General features: G+C 50.2%; 2 protein-coding genes and 1 long non-coding RNA gene across 6 annotated transcripts in view; 2 read left to right on the forward strand and 1 right to left on the reverse strand.

Moving 5' to 3' along the window:
* Positions 1–5600, forward strand: TESK1 (testis associated actin remodelling kinase 1). The gene is made up of 10 exons (XM_019966151.2): positions 1–1281; positions 1405–1526; positions 1654–1702; positions 2476–2622; positions 2966–3048; positions 3209–3299; positions 3528–3611; positions 3762–3851; positions 3968–4082; positions 4409–5600. The coding sequence occupies exons 1-10, from the start codon at positions 1063–1065 to the stop codon at positions 5299–5301; spliced, it is 1893 nt and encodes a 630-aa protein (XP_019821710.2). The 5' UTR covers positions 1–1062; the 3' UTR covers positions 5302–5600.
* CD72 (CD72 molecule) lies at positions 5542–13041 on the reverse strand. Of its 4 annotated transcripts, XM_019966152.2 has the most exons (9): positions 12854–13034; positions 12643–12744; positions 12000–12071; positions 11731–11820; positions 11060–11395; positions 7714–7862; positions 7007–7113; positions 6170–6319; positions 5542–5868 (listed from the first exon to the last, which is right to left on the reverse strand). In XM_019966152.2, the coding sequence occupies exons 1-8, from the start codon at positions 12933–12935 to the stop codon at positions 6175–6177; spliced, it is 1083 nt and encodes a 360-aa protein (XP_019821711.2). In that variant the 5' UTR covers positions 12936–13034; the 3' UTR covers positions 5542–5868; positions 6170–6174. The 4 variants fall into 4 exon arrangements, 2 of the variants coding, with proteins under 2 accessions (XP_019821711.2, XP_019821712.2); XM_019966153.2 differs by lacking the exon at positions 11731–11820 and having other exon boundaries at positions 12854–13035; XR_011568097.1 differs by lacking the exons at positions 7007–7113; positions 7714–7862 and having other exon boundaries at positions 12854–13041.
* The window catches only part of LOC139184562 (uncharacterized), a 19519-nt gene continuing 6199 nt past the window's right edge, over positions 12058–25377 (forward strand). Inside the window, exons 1-2 of the long non-coding RNA XR_011568098.1 lie at positions 12058–12174; positions 12632–12713. This is a non-coding gene — a long non-coding RNA (uncharacterized lncRNA). The remainder of the gene's footprint in view (positions 12175–12631; positions 12714–25377) is intronic.

The raw sequence follows: 25377 nt of genomic DNA on the forward strand, positions 1-25377 counted from the left end.
GAGGGGCGTCCCTACAGGTGGAGTCTTCTCTTTTGAGAGAGAGGGGCATTCGGACGAAACAGTAAAAGGAAGGTGCAGGCTGGGTGGTCACTTGACCAGGCTCTGGAATCTGAACTTTATTCGAGGGAGGCGGGATGGATGAGGAGGAGTCGGGGCCACACTTGGAATGGGCTGGCCGAGGGCTCGCTGCAGTCTCGGGGCATCACCACCCCCCAAGAAGGTAGAAAGTGTCAGGGAGTCCGGAGATTTAAGGTGTAAAGGTCGAGACCTGGGAAATGGGCAGGCTGGGCCAGGGCGGAGGCTGGGAAGGTAGGTAGGTTGCTGGGCTGCCTCTGATTGTGGCTAGGCCAGAAGGATCCATTTTTCAGCCCTGCGTGTCCTTTGAGCCCAGGAATCTTGCGGCTCCCTGAGCCGAGTTGTCAACTGCCAGTGACCTGAGGGAGGGAGAGGAGAAAGGACTCCCAGGGCAGTTAAAAGACATTTGAACTGCGCGTACGCACAATCAGCCCTTAATTCCCTTCGGGTATTCAGCTCAGGCCTGACCTCATTTGACCCCGACGCCCCAGACCCACTCGCCTAGGGCATAGTGGCTTCCGGTTGCGGGGTGCGCACCTGAGGGGGCGTGGCCGCTGCCCGGAGGCCAGGCTCGAAGGAGTTAATCAGAGGCCCGGCTCAGCCCCGCCCCCGGCAGGCCGCGGAGCCTGAGCCCCAGCGGCGAAGCGGAGCGGCCGCCGCCCGCCCGCCCGCCCGCCCGCCTCCGCCTGCGGGGAGCCTGCCCGCCTGCCCGCCGGCGCCCGGGAGCGCCACCTCCACCGCCCGGCCCAGGCCCAGGCCCAGGCCCTGCGCAGAGCGGAGCGGAGCGGCGTCCACCAGGGCCCAGCTAGCCGGCGAGGCGGGGGCGGGCCCAGGATCTTCGGCGAATCTTCTATTCTCTAGGGCGGGAGCGGGAGCGGGAACCCGGGCGCCCCTGATCCGTCTGGGCCCGCTCCCATGGCGAGCGCGGCCTGCCCGGGGCCCGGGGATCCTGCCATGTGAGGCAGGCCCCGGCCTGGGGGCCCGGCCATGGCCGGGGAACGGCCCCCACTACGGGGCCCTGGGCCCGGGCCTGGAGAGGCGCCGGGGGAGGGGCCCCCGGGGCCGGGGGGAGCGGGAGGAGGCCCGGGCCGGGGCCGCCCCTCCTCCTACCGGGCTCTCCGCAGCGCCGTGTCCAGCCTGGCACGCGTGGACGATTTCCACTGCGCCGAGAAGATCGGGGCCGGCTTCTTCTCTGAGGTCTACAAGGTAGGACCAACAGAGAGGGCAGAGGGGCGGGACCGAGCCTCAGACGCGAGGCTGGAACTAGGGGCCTGGACCCTGGCAGTGTTCCCGACCTGCGCGGGACTAGCCATCCGTTACCGCCCGCAGGTTCGGCACCGACAGTCAGGGCAAGTCATGGTGCTGAAAATGAACAGGCTCCCCAGTAACCGGGGAAACACGCTACGGGAGGTGCAGCTGATGAACCGGCTTCGGCACCCCAACATCCTAAGGTGAGCGGGCCCCAGCCGCTTGCTGTGAAGCTTGCTGGGGGGAGGGGAAAGATCCCGCGGGAAAAGTGGGAACTGTGGAGAGGCCGAGGCTCTTACAGCCTACCCTATCTTTCCCAACCTCCTCCAGGTTCATGGGGGTCTGCGTGCACCAAGGGCAGCTGCACGCTCTTACAGAGGTGAGGATGGGCCAAGAAGCGGGGGGGGGGACCCCCTCACCACCAAGGGGAGAGGGTGTCAGCAGCCCCGTGCATCTGCAGAGGAGTAGTGGGAGGCGGAAGGACCCAGGGGAAGCTTCCCAGAACATCAGTTTAGGCAAACCACAAATAAAAGGCGTCAGCTGGTCCCATCCTTGCTACTCTTTAGAAGGGTGCTGTCCAACAACAGATCTTTCTGCAGTGATAAAAATGTTCTGTATCTGTGCGGTCCAAAACCATAGCCACTAGCCACAAGTTCCTGAGGAGCACTGGAAATGTGATTAGTGTGACAGGAACTGAATGCAATGGCACCACACTCCAGTACTCTTGCCTGGAAAATCCTATGGATGGAGGAGCCTGGTAGGCTGCAGTCCATGGGGTCGCTAAGAGTCGGATACGACTGAGCGACTTCACTTTCACTTTTCACTTTCATGCATTGGAGAAGGAAATGGCAACCCACTCCAGTGTTCTTGCCTGGAGAATCCCAGGGACGGGGGAGCCTGGTGGGCTGCCGTCTATGGGGTCGCACAGAGTCGGACATGACTGAAGTGACTTAGCAGTAGCAATAATTTAAATTTAAATAGATGTTCATGTATGGGTCCGGACTGCCTTAGGATATGAATGAGGGACCCTAGAGCACAGACTCACCCTACTGACTTTGTGATACTCCTGAGTGTCCCCAGGCTTAAAAGTGGGAGACCTAGAGAACAGACTGAAACTTTGATATTCGTTCCCCTTCTCCTCCCATGTCCCAGTATATGAACGGGGGGACCCTGGAACAGCTGCTCAGCTCCCCCGAGCCCCTATCCTGGCCTGTCAGGCTCCGCCTGGCTTTGGACATCGCCCGTGGCCTGCGGTACCTGCATGCCAAAGGGGTGTTCCACCGAGACCTCACATCCAAGGTAGGCGGGCCAGGTGGGTGGAGGCATGAAAGGGGATTTGAGAGTCATTAGATTGTAACTAGCCCATGGATACTGGAAAGTGGATAACAGGCAACATTAGGATGTTGGGGTAGCAAGACATTGGAGTATGGGGGTCTGGGATGAGGGGGAGTGCTCTGAGGGACTGAGAACCATTCTGTTTAAACCAAGAGATGGGTGATGCTGCAAGATTGGGGTACATTGGAGAACTGGGAGATCAGAGGAAGATGGGGTTATTCTGGAATGACAGGTCTTTGAGGTGCATAGTGGGAGATCAGAGAACAGAAGGTGATGGGTATGCGGGGATGCTATATGTATATGTCAGAACTGTCTGATCCGACGGGAAGACCGAGGCTTCACAGCTGTTGTGGGTGACTTCGGGCTGGCTGAAAAGATTCCTGTGTATAGGTGAGGTGAATGCCCCATCCCCCTAAACCTCCCAGAAGGCCCTTATCTAAGCAAAGCCCATAGGCACATTTCCTTTGGGGTGGGGAGTGGGCTGACCTCACCCCCTTTTGTTTGGGAACGGTGTTTGGATGGGATATTCCTGACCACTCTGCCCCTGCAGGGAAGGGGCAAGGAAGGAGCCGTTGGCTGTGGTGGGTTCCCCGTACTGGATGGCTCCAGAGGTGTTGCGAGGCGAGCTGTATGATGAGAAGGTAAGACGTCAACCCTTGAGGTCCCCAAGGCCTTCCAGACACCCTGGAGATTCTCTTGTAAGGCCCCATCCCAAGTTCCTCAGCAGCTCTGTGAGATACTCAGAAGACCCAAGACCTTACCCCTCTTACCCCCTCCAACACACGGCAACTGTCAAGACTCCCGTGAATTCTGACATATTCTGACATGGAACTGTCAGTGCATCCCACTGACATTCTTTCCTATCCCAGGCTGATGTCTTTGCCTTTGGGATTGTCCTCTGTGAGCTCATCGCACGAGTACCTGCAGACCCTGACTACCTACCCCGGACCGAGGTGAGTGATATGCCCAGGTTTAAAAGGATGCACTCCAGACTGGGCAGTTCATAACCACGGAGGGTTCCCAGAAGGTCGAGGCCCTAACTGGGGGCAGCAGGAAAACTGGAGGAAGGCTGACTCGGAGGTGTCTCATCTCTGTCCCCACAGGACTTTGGGCTGGATGTGCCTGCTTTCAGGGCCCTGGTAGGGGGTGACTGCCCGCTGCCTTTCCTGCTCCTGGCCATCCACTGCTGCAGTGTAAGAGCCCCACTCTCCCCGCTGCCCTGCACCCCCGGCCAGCCCAGGCGATGGGAGGAACACTCAGGGACACGCTTTTGGAGCTCTGAGTGAAGCTGCTCGTCTCTCCCTATCAGATGGAACCTCGCACTCGTGCTCCCTTCACTGAAATCACCCAGCACCTGGAGTGGATCCTGGAGCAGCTGCCTGAGCCAGCCTCCCTCCCCCGGGTTCCCCTGACACGTGGTCAGGGTAAGTGAGCACGGCTGAGGTCCTTTTGCTCCTCTCTTCCTTAGAACTCGGAATCATCTGAGGAGACTGAGTGTTTTATTAGTTGAGAAGGCTGGGGGTGGGGGTGCGGTGAGAGGACATCTCTAAGCAGATAGTTTTCTAATTCTAGAGCCTGAGGGAGGGGAACAAGGGAAGAAGAGGTACAGGAGGCTGGCGGGGACATCCCCCTCTTTCCAGAGCACCCTTTTCTCAGCTCTGGTCCCACCAGCCTCCCAGTCAGTTTATGAGGCCCTCAGGGAACTCGGATGAGTGCTGAGAACAGTGACCACAGACTTCTCTGTCTACAGGATCTGTTCCAAGAGGGGGTCCCTCTGCCACACTCCCCAGGCCAGACCCCCGGCTCTCCCGAAGCCGGTCAGACCTCTTCCTACCCCCATCGCCAGAATCACCCCCCAACTGGGGGGACAATCTGACTCGAGTCAACCCTTTTTCACTACGGGAAGACCTCAGAGGTGGCAAGATCAAGCTCCTGGACACACCTAGCAAGCCAGTCGCCCCTCTACCCCTTGTACCTCCATCGCTACTGCCCTCCACCCAGCTGCCCCTGGTGACCACTCCGGAGACCTTGGTCCAGCCTGGGACACCTGTCCGCCGCTGCCGCTCGCTACCGTCATCCCCTGAGCTTCCCCGACGTATGGAGACAGCACTGCCAGGTCCTGGCCCTCCTGCTGTGGGCCCCTCAGCCGAAGAGCAGATGGAGTGTGAGGGCAGCAGCCCTGAGCCAGAACCCCCAAGACCAGCCCCGCAGCTGCCCCTGGCCATGGCCGTGGCCACAGACAACTTCATCAGCACCTGTTCTTCAGCCTCTCAGCCCTGGTCCCCTAGATCAGGACCTCCCCTTAACAACAACCCCCCAGCTGTGGTGGTGAACTCCCCGCAAGGCTGGGCAGGGGAGCCCTGGAACCGGGCCCAGCATAGTCTGCCCCGCGCAGCAGCCCTGGAGCGGACAGAACCCTCGCCGCCCCCTTCAGCTCCTCGGGAGCCTGAGGAGGGACTGCCCTGCCCAGGCTGCTGCCTTGGCCCCTTCAGCTTTGGCTTCCTGTCCATGTGCCCCCGCCCCGCACCAGCTGTGGCCCGCTACCGCAACCTGAACTGTGAGGCGGGCAGTCTCCTCTGCCACCGAGGGCACCACACCAAGCCACCCACTCCCAGCCTGCAGCTGCCTGGGGCACGCTCTTAGCAGTGGGGCCTGTGGTCTCTGGCCTCCACCTTGGCCTTCAGGATGCCCCGTGAGGACGGAGAGCACACGCTGGACCGCGCCAGCCCTGCACAGGCTGAGCAGCTCTTGCCCCTGTACAGGGGAGGCTCAACATGGACGCGAGGAACAGAACATTTCCTTTCCAACCCCTGGGCTTGCTCTCCCGTGGGGATCACTGAACCAGACAATGCATTGCTGACACACGAGACTAACACGTGCAAATTATTTAAAAATATTTCAATAAAACTGCCTGGCTGGCTCCGGGCTGCCCCATCCACTCAGCCCGTGCGCCCTCCCCACCCATTCTACTATAAGAGGTTTTGGGGCGGGAGGGCGAAATCTCTTCTAGAAGCTTCTTCCCCGTTCCCTGGGAACAGTCCAGTTTCTGGGACAGGATCTCCAGCAGGCTTGCCTAGAGATGCTGGGCCTGGGTCAGCCCTTGGCGGGGCCCTGTCTGAGCAGAGTGAAGACACACTGGAGGAAGGCAGATCTTAGGACCCGCAGGCTACAGGTTAGGGCTGAAGGGCACAGGCTCCTGTTGTTGAGTACCTGGAGGATTAAAGCATCAGTGAGACCTGGAGGATTAAAGCATCAGTGAGCTCCACGCTTGACTGCCACTGAGAATCCTCCTCCAGCTCACCCCACCTCCTCCCCAGCAACCTGGACTGCCGCATCGCCAGCCTCCCTTCAGTTCCAGGCCTTCCCTGCCCAACACTCCCTTCCATAAGCAGACCAAGCCCCTGGAGGCTGTGACATGGCTGCCGCCTCCAGCAACAAGTTTTCCCCCTGCCCTCTGTGTGAGACCCTTTGCCCCCAGGCTCCATGCCTCAGTCCCATCCCCCACACTTACCCAGCTCAGTGCAAAGAGTGGTCCCTGTCTGGAGACCTGAAAGCTGACATCTCACAGATGGAGGGAAGAGGAAGGTGACAGGATGAATCTGTCTTTGAGTCCAGATTCGCCCACTTGGTTTCTAGCGTGGGACATTTTGGACTGGGATACCTAAAGGGTAGTGAAGTAGCACAGGGTTAAGCTCTGGCCCCTCGTATCCCATCCTCCCTTCTCTTGCCCTGCACAAACCTAACCCAACTCCTAACTCACCCTGCCTGCTGTGTGTGGGAGGGTTCAGGGACAGGTGTTTGGACTCCGACCCAAAGAGGCACTAGGACCAAGGGAGGGAGAAAATGCCCAAGTTTTCAAAGACAGAAACTTCAGTTAGGTAACTACCGTGCTTCAAGATCCATGGGGTTGGTCCTCAAAGTTACCCCAATTACTTCCTTTCTCACTTCTCTGGGGCAACTCTGGTGCCCCAAGTGGCCTTGACTGAAGAAGTACAACTTCAGTTTGGGTAGCCTTGTTGGCTGTAAAGTTAGACCCGAGGTTCTTCATCAGCTGTAACCCCTAGCTAAATCCTCAACTTATCCCCCTGAGAGAAAAATGACATAGCTCCCAAATTAGTCTTTTTTTTTTTTTTTTTTTTAAGTAACACATGTGCCAGGGACTGCTGGGTACTGGGGACAGAATACAGAGCATGCCTGCCCTGAGAGTTATTAATCAAATAGAAGAAATGGACACATGGGCGATTATAACATCCAAAGTTTTGAAAGGATGACCTGGAGGGAGAGTTCATTACCATGTCTTTACGAAGGTATTATAGAGGATTTTTGTTGCCCCAAAGTCCTAACTTACCAACTATGTTTTGTATGATCAGGCTGCCAGAACGGATTTCTGTGGGCAACCCAGTATTCACCTTGTGGCACCACCTTCCGTAAGTTTCTGATAGAAATCTGAGAAATCTGAAGGGAAATTAAGAGATCAGAGGTGTGTGAGGAGTGCTGGGAAATATTGGAATAGGGGGAGAGAGGGGGTGTCAAGAGGAGGGGAAGGAAATACTAGAGAGACTATGAGCTTCAGCAAGAGGACTGTACCCAACCTTGGTGCATGATATCGCCTCATCAGTGACCATCCCCACACCCTTCAAGTGCCACCCTGCAGATACAAGCTGACCCCTCATTACACATGCATGCATGCATACCCACACGCACATGCTGGGTAAGAATTTCTGCCAGCCTGTGAAGAGTCATTCTGTGGACGGTTCTTGTCACAGGCGCCATTCCCTACGATCCAGTGCACCAGGTATGGAACCTGTCTGCCTGGGAGACCATGAGAGTCAAAGAACCTGTTGAGCAGCCCAGAACTGACCAGAAAGCTGAGATGAGAAACAGGTTAAAGTAAGGATGCCTTGTAAGTTTCAACTCTCATGCCAGCCCTAATCAGTAGGTAGGGCCACCTGGAGCTCTGTGCTGAGAAGCTGCACAGTGCCATCCCTGACTCAGTGACATATGTCCCTTTACCCAACAGAACCCACTACAGTCTTTGAATACGGGTTTGCTTACTGCATATGGATAAGAACTGTCGCTGATTTTGGCCAAATCAGAAGACAGAGATTTACAGTGGCTTTGGCTTTCCATCCAATTTCTCTTAGTAACTGAGATGTAAAAGCAACTCCTCTCATTCTGTATCCATCCCAAGGGACAGCAGGAACCTAAAAAGCAGAAAGAGAGTGACAGCACTGCACTGTCCAGACCCAGGAGGGGGATCTCAACACTCAGCAATCTGGTTGCTAACAATATTCCCTGGAGTGGAACTGATCTGGTCCTTAAACTCTGTAATCTTTTTTTCTTCGACTACCCTGGAAATGCCATACCTGTGCATACTTAGTGAAAGCCTTTGACATTCAACAATTTTACTCCTTAAAAACCGGGGAGGTTTGGATTTCCCTGGTGGCACAGTGGATAAGAATCTGCCTGCCAGTGCAGGGGACATGGGTTCAATCCCTGGTCTGGGAAGATTCTGCATGCCACGGAGCAACTAAGTCCATGCCCTAGAGCCCACAAGCCCTGAGCCCACAACTACTGAGCCCACGTGCTGCAACTACTGAAGCCTGAGAATACCTAGAGCCCATGCCCTGCAACAAGAGAGACACTGCAATGAGAAGCTTATGCGATGAAGAGGAGTCCCTGGTCGCTGCAACTAGAGAAAGCCCACACAGCAATGTAGACCCAGCACAGCCAAAAACCAATCAACCAATCAATTTTTTTCCAATCTGGGAGGTTTATTTGAAAAGGGCTGGTGGTACTATCCCCAGTTCCTGAACAATTGCAGTCTACCCCCCATTTTGGTTAACCTTACCTGGGTCCCCAATAAACAAGTGATCAACGGGCCTCCCATTAATCTCACTGAGCTCCCTAATGCATTCCCCAGCGTATATTCAAAACTTCCCCTCATTCCTCAAGCTCCTAGCCACTAGCTTCCCCTCCAGTCTTCCACAAGTTGACAACCTTGCTTCCTGCTTTGCTGAAGTTGTCAGACACTTGACATGTGAACTCTCCCCATTTTCCTCCCCTCCATCTCAAAATATGTCTCTTTTCTCTCCTCCTGACTATTGGTCAGAAATAAACCTCCCTCTTTCTTTAATATCCGACACCCTAGTCTGTGCTCCTGATCCCAACCCACCTCTCTCTGCCTTGTCCCATCCATCCTACCTCCCCAAAAATCATTCCTTCCCCTCCAATTCCCTCTCTTCTGTCCATATTTTCTCATCCCCACCCAGCTACTCCCTTGAGTTACTGTCCCACAGCAACTTAAAGGAATATAGAAGTCATTGTGGCCAAATGAACGAGGGTGAGGGGATGAGCGGCACACTGAAAGGTAGGTAGGGGCCATGGGGACCAGACTGAGAATTTTTTATTTTTATGTTATGAGCAAGAGAAAGTCAATGTAAGGTTTTACATTGAGGCATTTTGTTCTCTGACTGTATCCCAAGTGCCTGGGCACAGTGCTGGACACAGAGTATGTATTCCATAACTTTTGATGTAATTAATTAACTGACATGATCTTAACTGGAATGACATGATCAGATTTTTGTTTTTAAAGGATCACCCTGGCTGCAACATGAAAAGTGGATTTGGAGGAGGGATGTTTAGAGAAAACATTCAGCAAGCCGTTGCAGTTAAATGCAAATGGATACACAGAACTGGTGGTGGAAAACAGAGGAAATTCCTCTCTGGCAGAGTAGGGCCATCTGCTGAGAGGGTAGTGGGGTACGGAGAGCTAGTAGTGTGGGGTCCCACCAGACGTTGAGACTCGAGTTTTGTGGCACCAAGCAGAATGACTGCACAGCTTGTCACCCCTGGGTGTAGGCATGTGTGTTCATCCAGAGTTGAGATATTGCCAGTCAGATATACCAGAAGGACACTGGAACCAAGGAGTGAGTGGGGTGGCTGAAGTAAGGGGACAGGCCCTCAAATCAAGATGGGGGGAGAAAGAAGTGAAGACAGGTGATGGCTGATGAGAAGGGAGGAAACAGGGGAGCCAGCAGGTTGAAGGCCTCTGTGAGATTGAAGAAGTGTGGGGACCCGTTGTGGTCAGAGTGAAGATCTGAGCCGTCCTTTCAGTGGAAGTGTGGTTTGGGTTGCTGAGGTCTAGGTTCAGCGGTGGGGATGGGGGATGGCAGTGGGGGTGGGCAGTACTGGCATGAAAAGTGAGGCTTGTAGAGAGTGAGAAGGTTAAAGAAACCAGGGCTGCAGGTGTCTGTACATAATCTCTTTGTTTAAAGATTTGGGGGAGTATCCAGATATCCCTGCACTAGACAGAGCCTAACCTCTAGACAACCAGTCCACATGCAGTCCCGTCCGCTCGGGCAGGGGACCCTCCCTCAACCTCAGCCTACTTTGGCAGACCTTCTGTGTGTCCCCCTCCTTCATCCCCACATACTGCTGCACTCCTCCTTTCAAAAGGGATGAGCAATTCCACCCTAGTTCACTGCCCTCCAGGCTCTCTGATAGAGCCTCAGCTGCCTTGCCCCAACTCCAGACTATACCACAACCATCAGTAATTCTTAATCTTTGGGGGAAGCTCAGCTGTAACAAGAATTAAGTAAAGCTATAGTTCCTCTCTCAGAGAAGGCAATGGCAACCCACTCCAGTACTCTTGCCTGGAAAATCCCATGGACGGAGGAGCGTGGTGGGCTGCAGTCCATGCGGTCGCTAAGAGTCGGACATGACTGAGCAACTTCACTTTCACTTTTCACTTTTATGCACTGGAGAAGGAAATGGCAACCCACTCCAGTGTTCTTGCCTGGAGAATCAGGGGAGGGGAGCCTGGTGGGCTGCCGTCTATGGGGTCGCACAGAGTCGGACACAACTGAAGTGACTTAGCAACATAGGCCCTCTCTACAGAAAAACATGTGAACAATCAATTTCACATCCAAATTCAGGGAGTTTCCAGATCCTTGATACTGATATGCCCTGAGCCCTGAGATGAGCCAGATAAGCCCTGAGCTTGCTGCTCTGTATCATTTGCACTGCTGGCTGCCACCCTCTTCTCCCCAAGAGGATCCCACCTTAGAGCTGGATGAAAGTAAAAGTCAGTTGTGTCCGACTCTTGGCCACCCCATGGACTATACAGTCCATGGAATTCTCCAGGCCAGAATACTGGAGTGGGTGGCCTTTCCCTTCTCCAGGGGACCTTCCCAACCCAGGGATCAAACCCTAAATCCAGTAGGTGGCTAGATCCTTCCCCCTGCTGGCCAAGGATGCACAACTCATGTCCATGTCAGCCAGCACTCTGGCTCACCACCCCTTTCCTGAACAACTCAATGGCACCCCAATAGATAGACCCCTCTCTTCAATCCACCCGTCATGGCAGGCCCTCCCATCTCTCCTTTCCCAGAGCAGATACCTGGGGTGGAGCACTTGAAGAAGGGTTGTAGCCTTTCCTGCATACTGTTCAGCCTCTGCTCCAAGTTCATCCTCTCTGTCTCCTTATTTCTCAAGGCCTCTTTCGTCTTCTCTCCGTCAGACTGGCAGGCCTGCAACTGCTGTCTGGTAGCCTGGCCAGCCTTCTGTTCCACCTGTAGTGTTTCCTGACTCTGGGCCAGCTTCCTCCTGGATCCCTGCAAATCCTCTTCCCTCTGCCCCAGCTGGGTTATCTTCTGGCTCAGCTGCTGCCTCAGGCTGCTGTTGGTGGCTTCCAGAACCCTGTTCATTTGCTGGAGCTGCCGAGACACCTGCAGATCTGTTTGGCCATAAAGAGAGATTCAGGACATCATCAGCCATGCCCTGGCAACCCGAGGCTTCAGCATCAGTCCCTTTTCTGCTTCTTGCAAGTTTGCCCTAACAGGCTGGAACGGAATATAAGCTCTGACCGCCTAAAGCTTCAGGGGGCACTGGGTTAGGTCAGGACAATCTAGGAAGTCACTGCGCTCTGCAAACAGACCTGGCTAGAAATCAGCCCAAGGCTGAGGCTGTGATGGTAGTGACTCCCGCCCTGCTGAGGAAGGGCAGCTGTTGGGGAGAGTCGGGGAGAACGTTGTTCCGGGTAAGTGGAAAACCAGGGGCAGCCATACTCACAGCGCACTCCCAGGCAGGTGGCAGCCACCCCGCACAGCAGGCAGGTGAGGAGCAGGCCCAGAACCAGGTACCGCATGCAGGCTGCATGACCTTAGGGGGACAGCGGGTTGGGGTGCGGGGGTGGGGGTGCAGTGAGCCCCACGAAAATTGACAGACCGAGGGGTTGGGGGTAGGGTGGAGATTCGCGGGAAAAAGCATCCCGCGAAGGACGTGGAACACTAGCTGGGCAGCGGGAGGCGCGGGCGGGGCTGGGAGCACCGGGTACTCACACCAGAGAATCCGCCCGGCAGCTGGTGACGTCACGGGGCTCCAGGCAGCTGTTGGCTGCTCCGACTGAGCCCCTGCGGAAGGGAGAGACTCCTGTGAAGGTGGGAAAGCCCAGGAAATGCCCCTTCTTCCCACTCCTACCCCCTCCACCGCGCCGAGACTCCAGTCTGTCCTAAGGTACCTTCGGCCGCCGCTCGGGGCCACCCTTCGCGCTCTCCGGAGCTCCTCATCTCCCCTGGGGCTCCCGTGCCCGTCTTGGGTCTTACCTTATCCTTTCCCCGGGGACCCTCTATAACCCTTCAGGGTCTCCCTTGATCTTTCCCTCTGGGGCCACTCATCTGCCTGCCAAAACCTCCCCAGGAGTGCTCTCCCTTCCTCCCGCTTCCCTCTCTCTCTCCCCTCTCCCTAGGGACTCCCATTTCCCACTGGAGCTCTGCACCCCAACAGGGCTGCCCTGATCCCTCCATAGAGCCCTCACTCCCCGCTGGAAGTTTTATTCTTCCTTGGCTCCCGTGATTGGTCCTCATTCTCTTCCTGAGAACCCCCATCCTTTCTCCAAGGATACTGTCCTCCCAAGAATGCTGTGGACTCCCCCAACTCAAAACATAGCCCCTTACAAACACACATCCCCCAGGCTCCCCAGACCTGCTTTATCCCGTAATCCAGAGGAGGCCAAGCTTGAGGGTCCTCCTGTGCCTGGAGGCACATTCTCATAGGTGAGTTCACCATCTTCATCAGTCTCTGGGTCTGGAGAGAAGAGGAAAGGTGGGATCAGGATGGGGGTCTGTGGGGTGGGAGTGGGGTCTTGAAGGAGGATGGAGCTGCAGAATCAAGGAGCCACTGCAGCTGCCCTTACCGTGTCCTAGCCGGCTGGAGTTGCTCTTCTTCAGGGGAGCCTTCACAAACCGCAGGTCTGCATAGGTGATGGCCTCAGCCATGGTCCTGGGCACCTCTGCTCCCACTGGTCCCCCTCCTCGTCCACCGCCCCGGGGCTACCCTGCCGCTCTCCCTCTGCCCCCTCCCCTTGACCCCTTCAAACGATGAGGCTCTGTGTTGCCTCTGTGACTGACGGCTTCACGCCTTGCCCTGTGACTTCCAGTCACAAAACAGGAAGATGTGAACCCGTTTCAGATAGATGGGCTCAGTGAAGCAAATGGCATCCCTGAGCCCTGGGCAGAGGGGCAGGGGAGGGGAGACTGAGGCCCAGAGCAGGGGGTCAGGTCTGAGGGGGTCAGAGAGCCAGTACTCAGGCCTGGCCTTGCACTTTGCCTGCGCCCCTCCTTCTTGCATCCCAGACCCGCCTTGACAGTGCTGGACTCCAACAACCCACCCTGGTCACCCGATTTGCCCCACACTCCTCTCCTGGCTGCCCAGTCCCTGGGCTTTCTACCTGCAGTCGGAGCTCTTTTATGCTCAACTGACCACAGAGGGTCTCCTAATCACTGCTCCAGGGTGGGGCTCTACCCTCCCATCAGATTGGGGGGTCCTAGTCTGAAGCCCTGGCTCTCCCTCATCCTGGGATTCCCAGCAGATCTGAGTTCCTGCAGGAGACCCCAGTTCGATTCCAGGGTTGGGAAGATCTGCTGGCGAAGGGATAGGTTACCCACTTCAGTATTCTTGGGCCTCCTCGTGATTCAGCTGGTAAAAAAATCTGCTTGCAATGAGGGAGACCTGGGTTCGATCCCTGGGTTGGAACGATTCTCCTGGAGAAGGGAAAGGCTACCTACTCCAGTATTCTGGCCTGGAGAATTCCATGGACTGTATAGTCCATGGGGTCACAAAGAGTCAGACACGACTGAGCAACTTTCACTTTCACTGAGTTCCCAGAATGGGGTTCCCTTACTTGGTGGGCATTTTCTCTCCATCAGTTTGTGGGGTTTCAGGGTGGTCCTGGCTCCCTTTCTGCTGTCGTCCTACACAGCTGCCAGGAATCCCACACTTGGGGAAATTTTCACTCCAAGCCCTTCCTGGAGATGTGGCAGCACTTTGGAGGACGCAGAGGATCTGGAACCAAATTGCGTCTCCTGTGTAAACACCCCCCAGACTCTTACTCCACAGTCTTTCTCTGGCCTCCTCCACCTTTGGTGCCCTACTGGTCACCCTTGTGGCCCATCCGCCCCTTCCTTGCCCCATCCTGCTTGGCAGCCTCTGTGACCCCTGTGTTCTGGTATCAGCTAGACGGAGCAAGCTGAGTCCAGGAGGCAGAAGCTCTGGGACAAGCAGGGCTGGGGGTGAGGGCAAGGGACACCCAGGGACACTCCCGTGTGTGTGCCCACACCACTGACTGTTCATGCATCTTGTTGGGGGTCAAGGAACAGACGGACAAAGGACTTGCATGGGGATGAAGATGGACTGCAGCTTCTCAGAGGGAGAATGGCTGGGTTCTGAGCGGGAAGACTTTGGATCAACCAAGGTTTTACTATCTTCTTAGTTGGGTACTGGCATCTCTCTTACTTTCCTAGTAAAATTCTTCCTTTAAAAATCCCTGCAGGAATTTCCCAGTGGTCCAGTGGTTGAGGAGGCTTCCCAGATAGTGTTAGTGGTAAAGAACTCACCTGCCAATGTAGGAGAGGTAAGAGACTCAGGTTCGATCCCTGAGTCAGGAAGATCCCCTGGAGAAGGAAATGGCAACCCACTCCAGTGTTCTTGCCTGGAGAATCCCATGGACAGAGGAGCCTGGTGGTCTACAGTCCATGGAGTCACAAAGAGTCGGACACGACTGAGGTGACTTAGCACCCACACCAGTGGTTAGAACTCCATACTCTCACTGCCAAGGGCCCAATGTCAGTCCCTGGATGGGGAACTAAGACCCCACAAGCCATGTGACATGGTCAAAAAAAGAAGCCCCTATATTGTTGTTTTACACACAGCCCCAGTAAAAAGGGGGGGGCAGTTGTGGGGAAAGACCAGGGGCTAAGAGGCCTGGCAGATGGAGGACAGGAAATGGGGGCGGGTGTTGCTGAGCAGAAGTGCTCCCTAAAGTTCTTTTACCAGGATGTGACCCCCCCAAAAAAGGGCCCACTTGGAGGGTGAGAAGAAGCTGGGACAAGATAAGGTAGAGAATTGGGAAAAACCCACCCCAAGTGGGTGACATCCGCCCCCTCAGAACCCCCCTCCCCCATCACCGCAGCTGTGAGGAAGAAAAAGGAAGGGGAAAGAGGTCCTCGCCACACGCTAGCAGCTTGCAGTGTATGGTTAGTGGTGTGTGGAGGGGCGCTGAGATGGTCCTGTGAGTCTGACGGGAGCCGTGCCCAACAGTGACACCCAGTTTGCCCCAGAAAAAGTGCCACTGACACAGACGAATACATTTGTCACCTGAGAAACGTGTCGGGGGGAGAGGCAGACGTCCACAGGGGTGTGAGTGTGTAGGCACGCACACACATCCCCAGGCCTCTGCAGTCTGTCGGGGTGTCTGTACGGGGTGACCATCTCTGCCCGAGCCTGTCGTGGGGGTGAGCCCAGAGGAGTCTGTGGCCTGAACAGTGCCTGTGATGGCTGTGGTTTTTTCCCAGGGTGGGAAATGACTGGCCATTTTCAGAAGTCTTTAAAGGTCATGGGTACAGATTCTGCAAGTATTTCCTTCTTTTAAAGCTCATGATTTCTTTCCTAAGGTGTTTCCCTGCAGCTGTTAACCGTCCCTGCTTGATTAGTTTCCAACAACCCAGCCCCCTCCCCTGGGGGAGGAACATGGTCAGGGCCTCCCCGAGACAGCGACAGTGGCACATGTTGTGACTTCCTGGGCCCTCGGGGGCCTGTGAAAGTGAGTGGGAGTGTACAGAGCAGCTGCGGTGAGTGGGGGCGGTCAAGGCGCTTGAATCTGTGGAGCACAGGGCTTGGGGTAGGGACAGCAAGTGTGTAAATCAATTGCAGGAACACTTGCAGGAATTCTGTAAACTGGAGATAATGTCCCAGTTTTCAGAACCTGTATGGAACAGGGCCTGGGTACCAGGTAAAATGTCAAAAGCAAGCTACCACTATGTGCTCAAAAGAGGAATCAATGGGCATGCTGCCTAACTCGCCTGTTGGAGAGGCTTCAGGAGGCAGTGTGCCCAAATGGGGTTGAATGAACTTCACGCTCATAATGCTTTGGATGTCTTAGGCCACCTGGCCTGTGTCTCTGTCCTCTTTAGCTCTTTTAGTGATGGATACACATTTCCTTATGACTCTCTGCATTCCCTCAGTCCTAGATCATCGTATGGAAGATGGTTATGAGAGCAGGGTCTGTCTCCTTCCCCAAGTGTGTCACGTGGTATCTTTGTGATATTGACATACATATTTCCCTCTGAGGCTGGACATCAGAAAGGACATCTGAAAGTCTGACCCGCACCTCAACTGCTCAAATGTCAGGAATGCCTGGGGGATTCTCAGAGCTGAGGGGCCAGTGCTGTACATTTCAGCTTTTCCAGGATCATAATTTCAGCTGAGATCCTAGAGGACAAACACCAGAGCCTATTTTTTGTCCTCTCCTGATCCTCCATGCTCATTTCAGGGAATGGTTCTACAGTAGACAAGAGGAGGGGGCCCAGCTAGGAGCATCGGGAAAGAATTTGCTGTGTGGAAAAGGGCTTGGTGAAGTGCAGCCAATATCAGGAAGTCAAGGAAGTCTCCCAAGACTCTGAAAGTCAGGTTCTGTCCACCTTTAGTAGCCTAACCCACTGACTCCAGGAGGCCCTGATCTCCGGACAGGGTTTGATAGGCGAAAAATGGCCTCTCCCCAGTGTTCACAATCTTAACCCCCAGAACCTGTGCAGAGGTTACTTTGCCTGATGAAATTGTTAATGTGACTAACTTGAGAATCTTTAGATGGGGAGATCACCCTGTTTTACCCTGAAGGCCAATCTAATCATAAGTCCTTGAAAAGAAAAAGTTTTCAGGGTCATGGGAGGAAAGAGGTTCGACCTTGGAAGACAGGGCAGAGAGATGAGGCATGAATAAGATGCTGCAGGCAGAAGAAGGGGACCATGAGCTGAGGAACGTGGGCAGCCTCCAGAAGCTGGGAAAGGCAAAATAACAGATCCTCACCTCACCTCCAGAAAGGAACCAGCCCCGCTGACACCTTGACTTTAAGCCAGTGAGATGTGTCAGAACTGTAAGATAAGAAACTTGTATTTTGTTTTTTAATTTTTGCTGGAGGATAGTTGATTAACCATGTTGTCTTAGTTTCAGGTGTATCAAAAAGTGAATCATTATATGTATACATATACTCCCTCTTTCTTAGAGTCTTTTCCCATATAGATCATTATAGAGTATTGGGTAGAGTTCCCTGTGCTATACAGTAGGTCGTTATTAGTTATCCATTTTATATATAGTAGTGTGCATATGTCAACTCCAATCTCCCAATTTATCCTTCCCCACTGGTAACTGTAACTTTGTTTTCTACATCTGTGATTCTATTTCTGTTTTGTAAGTAAGTTCATTTGTAGCTTTTTTTGATTCCACATATCATATCATACGACATATCATATGATAAGTCATATCATATGATATTTGTCTTTCTCTGTCTGATTTACTTCACTTACTGTGACAATCTCTGGGCCCATCCATGTTGCATTGTTTTGTTCTTTTTTATGGCTGAGTTATATTCCATCATATATATGTACCACATCTTCTTTATCCACTTCTCTGTCAATAGACATTTAGGTTCCTTCTATGTCTTGGCTATTGTAAATCATTGCTGCAGTGAACATTGAGGTGATGCATGTCTCTTTTCAAATTATGGTTTTCTCAAGATATATGCCCAGGAGTGGAATTGCTGGATCATATGGTAATTTTATATTTAGTTTTTTAAGGAGTCTTCATTATAGTCTTCTCTATAATGGTTGTACAATTTACATTCCTACCAACAGCATAGAAGGGTTCCCCTTTCTCCACACCTTCTCCAGCATTTATTAGAAACTTGTATTTTTTAAGCCTCTAAGTTCATGGTAATTTTTTTACAGCAGCAGGAGATAAGTTTCCTGAACTGTGGAGGAAGCATGATGTAATGGAAAGAACTTGGTATAGATAAAGAAGCCAGCACAGCCGCAGTGTGTCACTTTGGGCAAGTCACAATTTCCTATCTGTAGAATATGGGATTGTCTAGATATCTGACATCAGTTAAGGGGATCCTGTCTGGAGATATTGTAGATGTCAATTTTAGCAAAAGCGTCACTGAAAGTCTGTTAAATCGCTTCAGAGGCAGGAGAGAGGACAGCATCATTAAGAGGGTTTGCAGCTCTTTGATCATGGAAGCCAGGGTGCCAGCAGGTCTCCAGTGACTACCTTGGGCCTCTGCTTGGCCCTGTCTTGAATGGCGACCCAGAAAGCGCATTCATATACGGTGATGGCCCAGAGCTCTACAGAAAAGCAAATACACCGAAAGGCAAACTCATGATTCAAATATTGCAGCAGAGCAAGATGATGGCTCCAACCACAGAATGAGATATAATAAAGATGAATAATAACAGCTAACATATATTGAAGAAATGAAATTTGGTGCTTAAAAAATTTATGTAAGCATCAGTTGGAGGCAGTCCTGGCTTAACGATAGTTTATGTATAAATGTTTGAGGCAAGAGGCAGTTACCAGTCGTTTGGAGCTTGAAGGAATCTTAGTGAGCTCAACTCACTTATTTTACAACCTCGAAACTGCACGCAGTAGGCTACAAGTTCATTATGAGTTAGCCATATGACTAGGAGGGCAGGTGACAAAAGGCTGCCCAGCAGGACTACAGCTGCTTTACCACAAATGCCAAATACTGTGCCAGCCACACCTACAGCCCCTTCTAAGGGGTCAGACCCCTACTGATGAGGCAGCCCTAGACCTTCAACGTTGTGTTATGTGACCCTCCCCCCAACCCCTCTGACCTCAGTTGATTGAGATAACCAAGTGGCAGCAGATTCAAGGCTGGTCTGTCCAGAGACCACCCCTCTGGGGTGGCTTGGCCTAGAAATCAAGGAGGATGTGAGGTTATCAAATGCTAGCTCTCAGGGGACTTCCCTGGTGGTCCAATGGTTAAGACTCCAGGCTTCTACTGCAGAGAATGTGGGTTCAATTCCTGGTCAGAGATGTAAGATCCCACGTGCCACGCTTGTGGTATGGCCAAAAAGGAAAAAAGAATTTAGTTTTCAAGAATTTAAATGGGAGAATGTGGAGATAAGCACTTAGGTAGCAGTGGGGAGGCACACAGAGCCTCAGACACCCCTGGCCCCCAGGCCTTCCCACTGGGTGCACTTCTTCCAACTGCCAGGATCTTTGCAGCTTTTTATTGGCAGGCAGTGAGAAGCTGCGGGAAATCAGTGCCTCCTGCCAGAACAGCTCTTAACTGATGACTGGTGGGAACTGGTGTACATCCTAGCAACTCACCCTGGGGAGCTACCTCTGGGGGCACATAGTCTACCCTGGCTTTCAGAGTCCTCCAGTAACTGTGAGCCCCAGTTTTCCACTGGGGAAATTTCCCGAGTGGACACTAAGTGGTATCTCCTTATTAAATTGCATGTCCCTGACTCCTAACAAATTTGAACATATTTCAAGTTTGCTAACCAGTTGAATTTGCTCTTCTATTAATGTTAGATCCTTTGTATTTCCCTCCCCCTGAGAATTTTATTTTGAAAATTTGAGGCCTAAAGGAAAGTTGAAAGAATAATACAGTGAAAGCTTATACATCTTTCATCTAGTATGTCAGTCAAAGCTCAAACTGTTCTCACCACATAAAAGAAATGTTAACTATGTGACATAATAGAGGTGTTAGCTAACCATGGTGGTAACCATAATGCAATATATAAATGGATCACCTCAACACATTATACGTCTTACACTTATAAGACATGGGTTCAGTCTCTGAGTTGTGAAGATCCCCTGGAGAAAAGAATGGCAACCCACTCCAGTATTCTTGCCTAGAGAGTTCCATGGATAGGGGAGCCTGGGCTACAGTCCATGGGGTCACAAAGAGTCAGAAACAACTGGGCAACTAACTATAAGAGCTAAACAGTCTATGGAAGGCTGTTATCTTTGCTTCTGATGCTGAAGTGTGGGGTCTGCAGGGCAGGAAACTGGAAAGCAGGTGGATGAAAAGTAGGGGAGAAAGGATAGACCAGAACCCACAAGGATAGCCTGGAACCCAAGTCAATGTCTCAGTACCTCAGTTTTGATGCTGTGAGTGTCCTGCAAGAGAAGCTGTGTTCTCCCTGACGAGGCACCACTGCTTTGGAACAAAAGCCCAGCAGGTACACAGTCCCAGCCAGGCATTGGCTCTCAGTAAGGACAGGCACCTGTTCCAGGGCTGTCTCTTATGTCATCCTTACTTTCTCCAACGTACTGAAATGCCATGTTCTGATATACATATATACCTAATTTTTTATTCCTGTTTGCTTATTGATTCCCTTCTACTTATTGATTTGATTAACTAGTCTTTGAGCATGTTCTGATCTATTTGGTAAGACAAATCTCTCTTTCTTTTTAAAAAGATATTTGTCCTTGACTGTTCTTTGAGATACAAATTGGAACTATAGTAACTAACAGTATACTTTAATTTGGGGAGACCTGACTTTTTTCTGGTTTTTAAAAAACATTTATTTATTTCTTTATTCGGCTGCATCAGGTCTCAGTTGCAGCACGTGAGATCTTGGTTGAGTCATGGGGGACATTTTTTGTTGCCCCGGTGGCATGTGGGATCTCAGTTTCCCCGATCAGGGATGGAACCCACTTCCCCTGCATTGGAAGGCGGATTCTTAACCACTGGACAGCCAGGGAAGTCCCTTCTTCTGATACTTTATCTTCCCTTCCAAGGAGATGGTTGACAGAGTTCCCTGGTGGTCTAGTGGTTAGGACTCAGCACTTTCACTCCCTGGGAGATGGCTGATTTTCTGTTTGTCCCACGCTCACTTTGTATCTTATAGTTATATTGTATGACTTCATATAAGTATGTATGAAGTAAATTCTTGACTAAATTTACACACTATAAAACTTCCAGTCAATTAAAACAAAAAAAATTAGAGACTTCCCTGGTGGTCCAGTGGTTAAGACTTTGTCTTTCAATGCAGGAGGGGAGGGTTCAATCCCTGGTCAGGGAGCTAAGATCCCACATGCCTAGCAGCCAAAAAACCAAAACATAAAGCAGAAGCAGTATTGTAACAAATTCAATAAAGACTTTAAAAAAAGAAGTCCTGGGAATGTAAGGTACAGCATGATGACTATAGTTAATAATATTGTGAAAGTGAAAGTGTTAGTGGCTCAGTCGTGTCAGCCTCTTTTCATCCCCATGGACTGTAGCCTGCTAGGTTCCTCTGTCCGTGGAATTCTCCAGGCAAGAATACTTGAGTGAATAGCCATTCCCTTCTCCAGGGGATCTTCTCAACCCAGGGTTCAAACCTGGGTCTCCTGCATTGCAGACAGATTCTTTACCGTCTGAGACACCAGGGATACTCCATTGTATATTTAAAAATTACTAAGGTTTTTTTACAGTTAATTTTTATTGGAGTATAGTTGATTTACAATGTTGTGTTAGCTTCTGCTATACAGCAAAGTGAATCAGTTATATATATGCATATATCCACTCTTTTTTAGATTCTATTCCTGTATAGGCCATTACAGAGTATTGAGTAGAGTTCCTAGTACTATACAGTAGATTCCTATTAAGAGAGTAAGTAGATCTTATAAGTTTTCATCACAAGAAAAAAAAAGCTATGTGCAGTGATGGATGTTGACTAGAGGTACTGTGGTGATCATTTCACAATATATACAAATATCAAATCATGTTGTATACCTGAAACTAATATAATGTTATATGTCAATTTTTTAAATTAACATACAGTATTATAGTGGTTACAAGGGTTGTCTCAGCTACTAGAATTCAAATTTCAACTCTTAATGCATTACTAGCTAGTGATATAGGGTAAATCACTTAATCGCCCCATTCCTCAGTGTTCCTTTCTGCAAATCAAGATTGGCAATTGTAATCTATCTCAAGAGGGTGTTGTGAGGATTGCTTAGAAGAGTGCATGGAATTATGATGCTGACTATAGTTGTTATTATTCTAAGAATTTGATAATTTTAGTGCATATTTCCCCATTTTTAATTTGAGCTGTTTATTGCTAGACTAGGAAAAAAGCATATTAAAAAGCAGAGACATTATTTTGCCGACGAAAGTCTATATAGTCAAAGCTATGGTTTTCCCAGTAGTCATATATGGATGTGAGAGTTGGACCATAAAGAAGGCTGATCACTGAAGAACTGATGCTTTTGAACTGTAGTGTTGGAAAAGACTTTTGAGAGTCCCTTGGACTGCTGGGGAGATCAAACCAGTCAATTCTAAAGTAAATCAACCCTGAATATTCACTGGAAGGACTGATGCTGAAGCTGAAGCTCCAATACTTTGGCCACCTGATGAGAAGAGCCAACTGTTTGGAAAAGCCCCTGATGCTGGGAAAGATTGAGGGCAGGAGGAGAAAGGGACGACAAAGGATGAGATGGTTGGATGGCGTCACTGACTCAATGGACATGAGTTTGAGCAAGCTCTGGGAGATGGGGAAGGGCAGGGGAGCCTGGCGTGCTACAGTCCATGGGGTCACAAAGAGTCAGACATGACTGACCGAACTGAACTGAGGAAAAAAGCAATTTGCTTTCATTATTTTATCTTGTATCCAGTCAACTCTCCTAATTGTCTTTATATATATACACACACTATATATGTATATATATAAATACATGCATATCTACTTTATTTGTCTATTTATTTTTGGCTGCGCCGGGTCTTCGTTGCTGCATGTGGTCTTTTGCTTGGTTGCAGTGAGGGAGGTGAGGAGTGCAGGCCTCCGATTGCGGTGGCTTCTCTTGTTGTGGAGTAAGGGCTCTAGGCACGTGGTCTTCAGTAGTTGCAGCTCGTGGGCTCTCAAGCATGGGCTCAGTAGTTGTACTGCATGGGCTTGGTTGCTCCACGGCATGTGGGCTCTTCTCTGACCAGGGATCAAACTTGTGTCTCCTGCATTGGCAGGTGATTCTTAAGCACTAGATCACTAGGCAAGCCCCTGTATTGTCTTTTTACTAGTTTTTTTTTTAACTCGTCTTGAAGTTTTTGATAATACAATCATATCAGCAAAAACGATAGATAGCTTTATAATTTTTCAGATAATCATAATAATCCATTCTCTTGTTATACTGCATTTGGTAAAACTTCCAAGATATGATAAACAACAAGGGTAATAGCAGGCATTTCTGTCTAAACTTTTATTTCAATAATGTGATTTTAGTGTTTCACTATTAAGAACAATATTTGCTGTTAGGATTTCCTAACAGCAAATACTTAGAGTTTTTATTGGGGATGGTACTAAGCTATACTGGCTCTGTTTATTAAATATGAGAGACTTTCTTCTTTTTTCCATAATCTTCACTATGGAAATAGCATGGCAATTACTCTTATTGATGGTTAGATAACACTTAGTTGTGGCATCAATTAAATGCAGTCTTTTTCAAAGGTAGATCCCTAATCACCTTTCTATTCTAGTTTTTTCTAAGATAAGTTGACCTTTTCAAACTTTTCTCTTTGGGGTCAATTTTGCTAATTTATATTTTTCCTGAAATGTATCCATTTCCTCTAAATTTTCAAATTGGCTGTTGAGGAATATTAAGTTGCACTTTTAAATAAATCTTACTCTCTTCTATCTATAATAATGTTTTCTTTCTCATAACTAATCTTTTCTATTTTTAACTCTCTTATTTTCTCTTTACTTATGCTTGTAAGATGTTTTTCTATTTTATTAGCCCTTTTAAAGAACTTTTTTTTAAAGTGTATGCTTTTTAGTATTTTTGTTTATTTTCCATTCCATTCACGTCAGCGTTTGTTATTTCCTGATTACTTTGGCTTCTTTTCTTGTTATTTTTCTAATTTTTTGAAATAAGTAATCCCTTTATTTTTCCTCTTTTAAAAAAAAAAAAGCTTGTTATCTTTATCGTATTTCAGGGATAGACTGAATAATATAGGATACAGGGTAATTGAGAGAGTTTCTGGCATTACACTGTTTTTTCATTCAGCATTTAAATTTTGTGAACACAGTAGTTTTGTTCTTTTTTTAAAGCCAGCTTTCAGTTCAATTCAGTTCAGTTCAGTCGCTCAGTCGTGTCCGACTCTTTGCAACCCCATGACTCTTTGCACACCAGGCCTCCCTGTCCATCACCAACTCCCGGAGTTCACTCAGACTCACGTCCATCGAGTCAGTGATGCCATCCAGCCATCTCATCCTCTGTCGTCCCCTTCTCCTCTTGCCCCCAATCCCTCCCAGCATCAGAGTCTTTTCCAATGAGTCAACTCTTCGCATGAGGTGGCCAAAGTACTGCTGTATTGCAATTTACGTATGTTAAAATTTTTTACATACATTAAATTTCATCAGTTTTTAAGTGTACAGGCCTATGAGTTTTAGGCCATATGTACTTGGCCATGTAACCACAACCAAGAAACAGAAGAGTCCTATCACCCCCAATGTTCTCTCCTACCACTTTGTGGGCAGTCTTCACAGCAATTTCAGCCTGAACCTCAATTCTCTTTGTTGGAGATCAGCATTACCCCTGCTTTCTGTTTATTTGCTTACTATCCCTGTTCTACATCTTTATATTGAAAGTTTCTTTACCATTTTTTAAGTGTGTTTATTTTAAATAATATGAACCAGAATTTGATTTATAACAAAGTCTGACAGCCTTTTAATGGAGGAATTCGGTCCACTCATATTTATGTAATGAGTGATGTATTTGATTTATAATTTCCATCTTACTTATTTTAAATTTCTTTACACTGTTGTGAACTCTTCTTTTCTTTACCTTTGCTGGATTGAATGAATGGCTGTTCATTTTTCCCCTTTGTTATTTGGAGTTCATCCTTCTATTACTAGTTATCATCCCTTGCCCTGGTGGCTCAGGAGTAAAGAATCTGCCTGCAATGCAGGAGACGTGGGTTCCATCCCTGGGTGGGGAAGATCCCCTGGAGAAGGAAATGACAACCCACTCCAGTATTCTTGCTTGGGAAATCCCATGGACAGAGGAAACTTCCGGGCTACAGTCCATGGGGTTGCAAAAGTGTCGGACACAACTTAGCAACTAAACAACAGCAACAGTTCCTGCCCTGCCCTCTATATCGGCACCCATGCCTCTTCAGTGTGTGAACCCAGAACAGCTATTTCCATCCTACTCGGTTTATCTTCCACTTCCTTATTTTCCCTGCCCCCTCGCTCCCCTCTCATCCTCCCAATCCCTCCCCCTTTAGGCACTAGAACACTTACCTTCCCCTTATTCCCACCACCTGATTCCAGAGTTTTATTGATGTAATTTAGTCCTTATTAGAATTTCCCTCACAGTGTCTTCCACAGTGTGCCCCTCACATCTGTTCCAAGGGTCCTTATTTAGCAATTTATTACA

The sequence above is a fragment of the Bos indicus genome, chromosome 8 (assembly GCF_029378745.1).
Source record: "Bos indicus isolate NIAB-ARS_2022 breed Sahiwal x Tharparkar chromosome 8, NIAB-ARS_B.indTharparkar_mat_pri_1.0, whole genome shotgun sequence".
Lineage (NCBI taxonomy): Eukaryota > Metazoa > Chordata > Mammalia > Artiodactyla > Bovidae > Bos > Bos indicus.

Bases quoted from the DNA above. Each gene is read 5' to 3' on its own strand.
- TESK1 (XM_019966151.2), top strand. From the start codon at position 1,063: ATGGCCGGGGAACGGCCCCCACTACGGGGCCCTGGGCCCGGGCCTGGA. The intron at 2,623-2,965 runs GTAGGCGGGCCA...TGTATATGTCAG, and splicing joins ACCGAGACCTCACATCCAAG to AACTGTCTGATCCGACGGGA. The intron at 4,083-4,408 runs GTAAGTGAGCAC...CTCTGTCTACAG, and splicing joins TCCCCTGACACGTGGTCAGG to GATCTGTTCCAAGAGGGGGT.
- CD72 (XM_019966152.2), bottom strand. From the start codon at position 12,935: ATGGCTGAGGCCATCACCTATGCAGACCTGCGGTTTGTGAAGGCTCCC. The intron at 11,821-11,999 runs GTGAGTACCCGG...TGTCCCCCTAAG, and splicing joins TGCCGGGCGGATTCTCTGGT to GTCATGCAGCCTGCATGCGG. The intron at 7,114-7,713 runs GTAAGCAAACCC...ATTTCCCTTCAG, and splicing joins ACAGTTCTTATCCATATGCA to ATTTCTCAGATTTCTATCAG.